General features: G+C 43.4%; 1 protein-coding gene across 1 annotated transcript in view; it reads right to left on the bottom strand.

The window, feature by feature from the left end:
- Positions 1-5,390: 5,390 nt before the first annotated feature.
- Positions 5,391-11,747, bottom strand: part of LOC310781521 (NUAK family SNF1-like kinase 1) — a 19,758-nt gene continuing 13,401 nt past the window's right edge. Inside the window, exons 5-7 of the mRNA XM_083642168.1 lie at positions 8,209-8,328; positions 7,165-7,297; positions 5,391-6,963 (exon numbers count right to left, since the gene is read on the bottom strand). Of these exons, the coding sequence (XP_083498294.1) occupies positions 5,696-6,963; positions 7,165-7,297; positions 8,209-8,328 (1,521 nt within the window). The 3' untranslated portion in view covers positions 5,391-5,695. The remainder of the gene's footprint in view (positions 6,964-7,164; positions 7,298-8,208; positions 8,329-11,747) is intronic.

The following is an 11,747-nucleotide window of genomic DNA, read 5'->3' as shown; positions in this document are numbered from 1 at the left end:
GTTTCGCAAAGGAATATAAAGCAATGCTCAATATTAAATCCAGCTCACTGCCACCACTTTTCATACAAAGGCCTTTGTTTTTGAAAGTATTGCCATATTTTTCAGGCGCAAGCACGACCAATGTCAGGGAACCAAACAGAGAGCTAGCTATTAGCTTAGTGACAGTTTTGTCAACAGCATGCATCAAATTAAGATCGTATTCTATTAACTCTTGGCTAAATATAATTTTAATCACATGGGGAACACAATGTAAAATCTCCATTAAATAAATGTTCTATTAAATGGCAAGACATTAGTCTCTTTATACAATTTTACTGTCAACAAGACCATTCATCAGCACTTTACAAGATTCTTCCAGCCCTCTATTATTAAATCCTGTTAAAAGTAAGCTATTATTTTGCCAGATTTGAGTAAGAATTTATAACAATACATAATTTATTACATGTTAATATATTGGATGGACACATATCAATTGTGTACCATGGACACAGATATGCCTTAGCTCCTCCTACTCAAAAAACAACAACTACAAGAATGTGCTGTGATGTGGGATCTGCTGGACCTTGAACTTTAGTTAAAAGACTTCACAAGTTGCTAGTCTGTTGTCCCTCAGCAGTGACCTCTAGTTCCCACTACATTGACACTCTCTTTCACCGTGGAGCTCAAACAACCACGTGTGTTAAAACAAAGGCTTGGCTTTAACAGTCAGGGATCATTGTACAGTAACCTGAACCTAAATCATCTCAACACTGTGGGCCTCCTGTCAATCAAATATTAGCCAGGCCCTTTCCATGTTCCCCCTAAAGCAGCATGGACTGCATCATGGCCGAGAAGATGCTGAACTATTCCAAGTATCTGCAATAATTAGGCTACTAACTCAAACCAGGGGAAAAGGTTTAGAGCTAAATCCCACATGCCAATAGGCTTTTCTTTAACTGTTCCCTCACGTGTGGACAAAGCAACAAGCGTACTTTAGAGTATAAGCAAAATAAGCCCCCAGGCCTCTCAGATCTTAGGCTGCTTATGGCTCAGGCAGTTGGGGAACAGAACAGAATCATTAGGACAGTGACATCTTTTCTATGGGAAGTGTGCAGCCTATCTGCTCATTCACTGGTGCTCTTACTATTATAGGGCATTCCCCAAATGTTTGAGTATTGATAATATAATATGATATCATCAATCCCTTTTGGATTTGTTTTTCTTCCTGTTCAGTCATCCATTTCATCCTGATACATTTAATTTCGGTCCTTAATAAAACATCATTAAATTTAACAAGATTATTGAGTTGTCAAGAACAAGCAACATCTCAGTTTAGCTTCACTTCCTCCTTCCTCTTGTCTTTCCCTTCAGGAAAAGGGTTTCTAATCATCTTGATGAGACTACAGTGTACTAAGCAGTCATCTGGCCTGGTCAGATAGCAATGCTGACGTCAATTGCCCAAGCAAGGTCATGATCTGACCTCATAGCAGCAACTACAATGTAAAGAAAAGAAAAGATCCCAAATACCCAAGGGGAAGAAAACAACTCCTGGACCTCATCCAGTGACATATAAAAGACATCTGAAGTTTGTAGAACCAGAAAATTGTTGTCTCCAATGCAAAGAAAACATCTAGATGCCTGCCTCACAATGGAAACAGGCCACAGCTGTACATCCTGTTTCTTCTCCCGCACATGTGAGGCTCATTTAGACTGCAACTGGTTTTGATAAGCATGCATTGGCTTAGCTTTTATGTAAAGACTTGAAATAACACCAAGCCTCTACTTGAATTATAAAGAGATGGAATTAGGAAAAAACACAGAGGACGTCTTCTGCTGTTGACGACAGCCCTCTGGTACCAACTGACTGTTTTTACTTGACTTAAAAGGTGTTGTGAATTTTAACAGTAGGCTATTCATTTCATACTAGAATTACCGTGCGAGACAAACGCATTGTGGCAAGTTACATAACTCCATATGGTAACAACAACAGAGACTTCATCACCATGCCCGAATCCAACGTCACTGTGCCAACGACATGGAGGCCATATGGAAATATTAACCTCCTTTGTTGGTGATCAGAACATCTAATTAGTGAATTTTGTCACATGAAGTGTGTCCATCTTTCATGTTTTAATGACACAGGGACTCAACCCCAAACACGTCATCCATGTTTAGGAGAAATGTCATTTTTTTTAACAGACCAGCCAGACTATTGGATTTGGTTTATCCTGCTTCTGTGTTTTGCCTCAGATGCAGAAAAGCCGTGTGTAAAGATAATGAGGTGTGATCATAATATTGCCTTGGACAGAGACACGGTGACCGACCAGCAGTGTCAATATCAGCTACAAGCACTCGAAGGCCAGCAAACACATAGTTCTCGTCCCTGTGTGACTGACTGGAGATAAGGCCTGTTTTGAAATGTCGCCATCAGACCTCTGCTCTGGACTTCATCAACCGATGGGCAAGTTAATTGCGTACCTTTCTGTCTTCCATCAACCATTAACAATGGAGCCATTAAACTGCCTATTGCATCAGGAAGTACACTCAAAACAGAGTTAAACCCTTGGGTGGTATACGTTGTATGTTTATTTCAACTGTACCGGACTTCCTCCTATCTAAACAAGACCTGGTAGTGAGCTTTCATGTGTTTCATCATAGGCTTTCTCCATTAGATCGAGGAGAGCACTACAAAAATTTGAGACTGTGTTTGGAAAAGTGTTTAGCGAAAGAGCAGCGCACACGCACGCACACACACAGCGCATGCACTCAAGCTTGCCTGCCATGAACAAATCTAGCAACATTACTATCTCTTCATCATAATATGTTGCTGCTTTTAATTTCTACAAATGAAAATATCTGTGTGTGTGTGTGTGTGTGTGTGTGTGTGTGTGTGTGTGTGTGTGTGTGTGTGTGTGTGTGTGTGTGTGTGTGTGTGTGTGTGTGTGGGTGTGTGTGTGTGTGTGTGTGTGTGTGTGTGTGTGTGTGTGTGTGTGTGTGTGTGAAAGAGACAGAGAGAGAGAGAGAGAGAGAAAGAGAGAGAGGTTAGACAAGTACTATAGATTACCATTTTCCCATGTTTTGTAAGAAATTGATCAACTTTCCTACATAGGGACAACTTCAACTATTAAACTCACATTTATTTCAAAAATTGCCTCAGAAAAACGATACAAATGTATAACGTTCCATTAAAGTCTTTTCTGATCTTTAAATAAAATCTTTTTCTCTTCCAGATGCATTTTAATTTGATTACGTAAATGGAAATGGTCTGTAGAGTAAATGTGGCTCTATATTTATGGAGACACGGGGCTCTGGAGTTTATCAATTGGATAGCTCTTGGCATATCATAAACACTGTTGCTCTGAACCTCTCTATGTTGTCTCATGTCTATAAGAGCAAAAACAGAAGAGGCACTATAGAGAAGAGGGAGCATTTGGAATCAAAGGGTGATTTGTCTAAAAATAGCCATTTTTCCTCAGTGTTAGATTGGTGCTTCACAGTGGCTATCGTGATTATTTTTTAACACTAGAAAGACCACAGTGGTCATTTTGACATTTTTGAAATGTATATGTGCAATAACTTTGTTGAATTAAAAAATACAATGCTGCTGGTAGCTGACTTTTCCTAAAAGTGTCTGTATTGTCATTTGTCATTAGTTTTTATATGAATTGCACAAAGGGCAAAGAAAATATTATAATTTTTACCTAGAAAGACCATAGCCTAGGCGGTCATTTTGACCTCACTGAATTCCTCAGGGTTCTAGACATATTTTCTAGTCTATATTTTCACATTTTGGTGTTGTTTTGTCTCTTGAAAATACTGTATATCTTAACACAATAAATGCATTAATCTCTCAATTGGGTATTTATCATGAGAGATTATAGAGTTTGTAATCTATGGTCAAAATGACCACTTATGGTCGTTGTAGTAGTTATAGAATTCTGGTCCTTCTAGTGTTAAGGCTCGTGTAGAATGTGCTCACTTTGATCTGTCTTCTCCTGCTGCTAGCCATGTTTTCTTACTTTTTTTACCCTTATTTTTAGACCTCTGGATAAAATTCAAACGTATTTTTAGACCTCTGGATAAAATGTGTGAAGGCAGCTCTGCCAGTGAGCCAGGTGCACCTATCTGTCAAGCTAGTGCCTCATTTATTAACGTCATGCTATTTTAGTTTCTATGTACGCAGCTAGAAACAGAACAGAAGGAGAGTGCTCAGATTCACATAATTTATTTTTCCAACAAAGTACCAAAACGGCAGCGCAAATGAACAGAATTATCTACTTACAGTATGAAAATTACAGATTTACAACGGCACACATGTCATCACATTATTATTCCTCGATGCCCAATCAAAAAAAGCAATGCGACCCATGTGTCTGTTGGTGCAAAGGAGCAAATTAGGCACATACAATACTGTGCAATACGAACATACTCAATGACAGGTGGTGAAATATCACAACATTACAGTTTAACAGAATTTATCGAGAGCCAAAGTGACCGCCTACCTCCTGCTTCAGCACTCTACCAGAGATTTTCATCCGCCATTTATTTTCCCATACACATTTCGTAAAATGCTTATACAAATAGTTTCACTGGTTCAAACCAAACGTTACAGATATATTTAGAAACAGGAGATCGCATAACATTTCACTGGGACCAAAACGTAAAAGAAATTCGGGTTTAAAGAACATCTTTTTTCTATGTTGTTTTTTAAAGTTTTGGTCCGAGTGAAATGTTCTATGGTCTCTCCCGATTATAGCGTTTAGCTGAACCGTTTGGTTCGACAAAGTAAAACTATTTTATAAGCATTTTACAAAATGTCTATGGGAAAATAAATGGCGGATGAAAATCTCTGGTACAGTGCTGAAGCAGGAAGTGACGTTTCACTTTGCCTCTCTATTCTCACAATAGAGCAGACACTAAGCATTTATATTGTCTTGTCTTATTTTCTCAGTTTAGTGTCACTATTGACATGGCACATCAATGACCTGGAATCAGATAGCCTATCCTATCCGATGGGCTGAGTTACGCTTCTCATTCGTTCCAAAAGGTTGCAGTGTTGGTCAGTAAAACAAGCTCATTTTCCAGATTACAACTTCCAGGCTCAAATCCTCAAGGCTCGTCTGTGCAGAAATCTGCTGTACGCCCAAAATGGAGGATTTGTTGTGCAGGTGAGGTCAGAGTGAGTTCTCTTCATTAGAATAGAGTTCATTCATTAAATAGCCTACTCCATCAGACACTGCCCCCTTCAGGTGTTACGTTCCTATTCCCTGTCTGTATAGCCTCACATTGAGCGGCATTGTCGTCAAATAGTGTTAACCCATCATTCAATACAGGTGAAGTGTCAGAAGAAATAACGCTTTCAATTGATGGCGGATTGCTCAATATAGTTCCAACCACTTGAGATGCAATCTTTCCCTGTGGAACTGTAAGCGTTTGAGTCCATCAAAAGTTCTCGATTTTCACAGAAAAGTGCCTTGAAGCACGCACATTAAATCCATACGTTCACCCTATAGACAAAGTACTTACATTGATAAGAAGTGACAGCTAATACATCGTTCCATTGCAACACCAGCGCATTTTGGCCTGAAGGAGACACCTCTGATTGTTGTCATGGTTCTGTGCTGTTGTCCCATTGGCCAAGGAAGCTTTTTTCCCAGGCCAAAATGGTGGCAGCGCTGTTGCCTTCGATATTCTTTGCTAGATGTCTCTTATTGGTTTATCTGAGCATCTCCTTCCTTCCTTCTCCTTTGTCACCTCGCGCTTGACCTCTGCCTTTTCCGACCCTGTGTGTCTCGTCTCCGAGCTCCTCTAGGTCCTCCTCCGAGCTGCAGGCACTCCGCCGCTGCATGCCCCGCCCCCGAGAGAAAATCCTGCGACGCGATTGGGCACTCAGGTCCAGCAGGTCGAAGGAGTCGGAGGAGAAGAGGCTATCCTCGCTCACCACGCTGGCGGGGCGACTGCAGCTCCCTTCGGTGGTGCTGGTGCCCCCCGTGGCCTGGAGGAGCTGCTGGAGGGCCTCTGGGAATATCATGGCGGCGCAAGAAGAAGAAGGTGATGATAAGTGACGGTCATCGGGGAGATCCAGGCTGCGAGAGAACTTGCCGTTACGTTTGAGAATACCCTTCCGTCTCCGTACCGCCTCTGTGCGCATGGTGGGGCTGTCGTTTGCAGCGGGGGGGAAAGGGTGTGGGTTGCAGGAGCACAAATCCCCAGGACCACCGCCCACTTTGCCTCCCACCCCCGCCCCGGAGCTCCTTGTCTCTGGGGATGAGGTGTACCCCGACTCCCCTCCATACAGGTTCTTCAGGATCCCCTTCTTGGGCATCTTGGATGAAGGCTGGCTGAATGTAGAGGGGGGCGGCAGGCTGGTGGACAGGACCTCAGCGTGTGCGTGGCCGAGGGTGTGTGTTGGGTAAGGCTGCGGAGCGGCGCCACACGGCTGGGAGGGAGACTTCTCTTTAGGAGGGCCCAGAAAGGCCGAGTCCAAACTCCTCTGCGGTTTCAGAATGCCCTTGGGTTTCTTTCTCTCCATGGTGGAAGAGGAGGAGGCAGGAGCGGAGGAGGGAAGTGCGGCGCAGGCGGCACCGCAGGCTCCCAGTGCAGTCTGGGGAATGGCGTTCTCCTTGCGCGACTTCCTGAGACTTGAAATCCCTCCGCGTACCCTTCCTCCACCTCCTCCTCCGCGATCGCCCTTCAGAGGGAAGCTGAAGTAGAAGGGGTGAGCAGAGGGGTGCGGCGGATAGGAGGCGTCGGACGACAGGCACGCGGGGTCAACAGTCATGCCGCTGGTAGCGGCGACGCGATTCTGCCAGTCGATGTAGCGCGCCAGCAGCGGGGAGGGGCACTCCTGGTGTGGGGACAGAGGGCAGTCGCACACGCTCTCCTCGTAACCCCAGTTCACCCACCAGTGGTTGGCCACGTCCTCTATCGTGGCCCTCTCATCCACACGCACCGCCAACAGCCAGTCGATAAGAGCACAGGCATCTGGAGGGAACGGAGACAGAGGTTGGGTCAAGTGGCGACTGCTATTTATACTAGCTGAACTGACTTTATTCATTATAAAAGTAATTTAATTAAAATTAATTAACAGGATGCTAGAAATTACTGCAAATGAAAATAATCACAATTTGGCATTTTGTGACTAGAGATAGACAGTGATGGTGTAGGTTGTAAGGGTGTAGCTACCTGAGGCGGGGTTGGGTTTGCGGTAGCGGCCCTGGCTGATCTGCTGTGTGAGACTGGTGTGACTGGCCCCATCGAAGGGCATGCTGCCGTACACCAGGGCATACAGCAACACTCCCAGTGCCCAGCAGTCCACCTAGCATGTCAAAAACAGACACGCGTATTTAACATGTATATACTGTCTGTATTTGTTACATTTAGCATTTACAATATACAGTTTGTGATTAGCATGGGTAGTGATATGGGATTTCACGATTCGATACAACTGTGATACAATGTAGTAAATAAAAGTTCAACGACAACAAATACTGAGGGGGATTGCAGGATTATGTTTATTTCCGAGTCACAAATCTTCCTAACAATGGCATTGGCTCGTTATAATGTAAACAACAATTTAGAAATCTCACTACAAAGTCCAAATATAATCTCGATGGAGAGCTTGTCAAATTGTGATGGGCAAGCTGTCTCATTCGTGATTAATACAGCAGAATAAAATGGAGCTAATACCAATTTTTCTCCCCCATGATACGTATTGTCACATTTTTGTATTGCAATATATATATATATATATATATATATATATATATATATATATATATATTCAATATAGCGCCCCATCTTGCGAGGTTCTCAATATTCAATATAGCGGCCCATCTTGCGAGGTTCTCAACTATCTGGGACCCGTTTTTGGCCTACTTCGACGAGGTTAAGAATGACCAGTAACTGAGGTTAGGGGTGACAGTTGGCTCGCCCAGCTGGTATCTCATGGACCCTTTGTGCGGGACCCCATGCACTTTTTTTTATATATATATAAGCACATATAAGCACCTTATGCGGCTGATAGCGCCATGTTGCAATGTTGATGTATGTTTTTCTTTTTCTTTCTTTCTTTCCTTTCCTTTCCTGTGTCTGAGCCTATTTGTCTTGTTTGTATATTGTTCTCTAAAAATGTAAAAAAAAAATATATATATATATATATATATATATAGCGCCCCATCCCTAGTGGGTATAAGTGAGGCTATCAGCAGTGGGGGCGTGCTGACCCACCTCTGGCCCCTCGTATGGCAGTCCTTTCACTATCTCTGGCGAGGCATAGAGCGGACTTCCACAGTAGGTCTGCAGCACATTGCCCCTCTGGAAATGGTTGGAAAGGCCAAAGTCTGCCAGCTGCAGAGCAGGAGAAAGAGGGAGAATAAATTAATAACTTTGCATAATATTCCTTTTGTTCACTGTAGGGATGTCAACGGTTAACCGTTAATCGATTAACCGTCGCTAACGTCGTTGTTCGGTTATTGCTGTCGGTCTATCAGTTAATATTAAAAAAAAAAAAAAAAAAATTTTTTTTTTTTTTTTTTTTTTGGACACGTTTTTTTAGTTTCCTTGCAGATTTTGCACAGTGTTTTGCATCATGCAACTATTTTGTTCAAATTTTGTTCAATTGTTGGCAGCAAATCGAAATAGGCTATATTTTGTTTAAGTTTTTATGCTGCAAAAGACAGTAGGCCTAATGTGAAAAAATCAAAAGAAATAACAGATTGTTGTTGTTGTAATGTTTACATAAACAGGAAATAAAGCTCTCAAAAATATATTTCCTTGTCATCCATATAAGAGCCAGAATGATTTTGGAATGATTACCTGATCAAAATGTGGCAATAAACTTATAAATTTCAGCAAAGCCAACAAAAAATAAAGGCATAATTCTAACACAAAAAGCATTAACATTTCAGCATCTAAATAGACACGCCTTGTTTGGGCATGAGCTCATTGAGTAAATAGACAATAATTTTTTTTTTTTTTTTTTTTTAATAAAAAATTATGAATTAACCGATAGGTTAATCGATTATTAGCGTCGGTTAATCGAAAGTGAAATTAACCGAAAATTGACATCCCTAGTTCACTGCTATTATCTAGACACATTATTCATAAGTTTGTGGCAAGTAAACAAAAGGTTGAGCACCCTGGCAGGATGACATAACACCCTGACAGCTGTCAAACGCTACACCGCAGCCTCAGCCCAGACGTCTGTCGGCTGCTCTCTGCGGTCCAAAACCAGCACACATTTAGATTATTATAGAATAGATATAATAGCCGTATCAGTCACTGAACCTTCACAACAAAGTCAATCACTCATTCACTGTAACATACGCACGCACAAAAACATTCACCGCAGATTCCATCTCCGTGCTGCACACCAAACGTGGCAAAACACAGTCATTGAAGGCAGTTCCAAAAATAGATGTGTTGTCGACGTAAGTGTGAGTGAGGGGAGCGGAGAGGGCCAAGAACATCAGGCTGCATCCAGTCATGTAACAGAAGATCAGGCTGCGTCCAGTCACGTAACAGAAGATCAGGCTACGTACAGTCATGTAACAGAACATCAGGCTGCGTACAGTCACGTAATGTAACATCAGGCTGCGTCCAGTCATGTAACAGAACATCAGGCTGCGTCCAGTCATGTAACAGAACATCAGGCTGCGTCCAGTCACGTAACAGAACATCAGGCTGCATACAGTCACGTAACAGAACATCAGGCTGCGTCCAGTCATGTAACAGAACATCAGGCTGCGTCCAGTCATGTAACAGAACATCAGGCTGCATACAGTCACGTAACAGAACATCAGGCTGCGTAGTGCGTACAGTCACGTAACAGAACATCAGGCTGCGTCCAGTCATGTAACAGAACATCAGGCTGCGTCCAGTCACGTAACAGAACATCAGGCTGCGTCCAGTCACGTAACAGAACATCAGGCTGCGTACAGTCACGTAACAGAACATCAGGCTGCGTCCAGTCACGTAACAGAACATCAGGCTGCGTCCAGTCACGTAACAGAACATCAGGCTGCATCCAGTCACGTAACAGAACATCAGGCTGCATCCAGTCACGTAACAGAACATCAGGCTGCGTCCAGTCACGTAACAGAACATCAGGCTGCGTCCAGTCACGTAACAGAACATCAGGCTGCATCCAGTCACGTAACAGAACATCAGGCTGCGTACAGTCACGTAACAGAACATCAGGCTGCATCCAGTCACGTAACAGAACATCAGGCTGCATCCAGTCACGTAACAGAACATCAGGCTGCGTACAGTCACGTAACAGAACATCAGGCTGCATACAGTCATGTAACAGAACATCAGGCTGCGTCCAGTCACGTAAGAGAACATCAGGCTGTGTACAGTCATGTAACAGAACATCAGGCTGCATACAGTCACGTAAGAGAACAGCAGGCTGTGTACAGTCACGTAACAGAACATCAGGCTGCATACAGTCATGTAACAGAACATCAGGCTGCGTCCAGTCACGTAAGAGAACAGCAGGCTGTGTACAGTCATGTAACAGAACATCAGGCTGTGTACAGTCATGTAACAGAACATCAGGCTGCGTCCAGTCATGTAACAGAACATCAGGCTGTGTACAGTCATGTAACAGAACATCAGGCTGCGTCCAGTCACGTAACAGAACATCAGGCTGCGTCCAGTCATGTAACAGAACATCAGGCTGCGTACAGTCATGTAACAGAACATCAGGCTGCGTAGTGCGTACAGTCACGTAAGAGAACAGCAGGCTGTGTACAGTCACGTAACAGAACATCAGGCTGCGTCCAGTCACGTAACAGATCAGGCTGCGTCCAGTCATGTAACAGAAGATCAGGCTGCGTCCAGTCATGTAACAGAACATCAGGCTGCATCCAGTCATGTAACAGAACATCAGGCTGCGTCCAGTCACGTAACAGAACATCAGGCTGCGTCCAGTCATGTAACAGAACATCAGGCTGCGTACAGTCACGTAACAGAACATCAGGCTGCGTCCAGTCACGTAACAGAACATCAGGCTGCGTACAGTCATGTAACAGAACATCAGGCTGCGTACAGTCACGTAACAGAACATCAGGCTGCATACAGTCACGTAACAGAACATCAGGCTGCATACAGTCATGTAACAGAACATCAGGCTGCATACAGTCACGTAACAGAACGAGCACTGGAGGCTGTGAGTGGCCACAGGCAGACAGACAGACAGAGCGAGTCTCGGCTCTATCTGAAGTGATTATTAACATGCGCACCAACACACTATCACCCCCTGTGGTGTTGACAGCACCGGACTTGACAGCTTTATTTCCATGGAGCAGAGGCACCGCGGAGCAGGGACCACACAGATGGAAGAGATTGTATATAAAGTTCAGCTCACAGTTGATAATGTCTGTAAGGTCGCAGTGATGATGAGTAGACTGCATGTGAGTTGTGTGGTTTAAAAACTAGAGCAGGGATACTTGGGAACTTGCTTTGCCCGGGGGCCACTTTTGTGAAATGATAGGAGGCCAGGGGCCAGTTAATAAACAAACAATATACATTTTTCTGTAGCGGATTGTAGGTTTTTGGGGTGTTAGCCGGAGTTTAGTCTGACAATGTTGTGCACACAGGATAGTTAGTTAGGTTAAGTTAGTTAGGTTAAGTACATAGTATACTGTACATAAGTGCCTGGGTAGCGAGCAGACGGCGGTATTTGACAATTTAGCTGGAGCTCAATCAAACTTTATTTCACGTTAGTTTGTATTGTGAATTCGATTCTAATTCACAATGAAAAC

The sequence above is a fragment of the Poromitra crassiceps genome, assembly GCF_964638095.1.
Source record: "Poromitra crassiceps genome assembly, chromosome: 8".
Lineage (NCBI taxonomy): Eukaryota > Metazoa > Chordata > Actinopteri > Beryciformes > Melamphaidae > Poromitra > Poromitra crassiceps.
The sequence above is the reverse complement of the archived record's forward strand: the minus strand, read 5'-3'. Positions and strand labels throughout refer to the sequence as shown.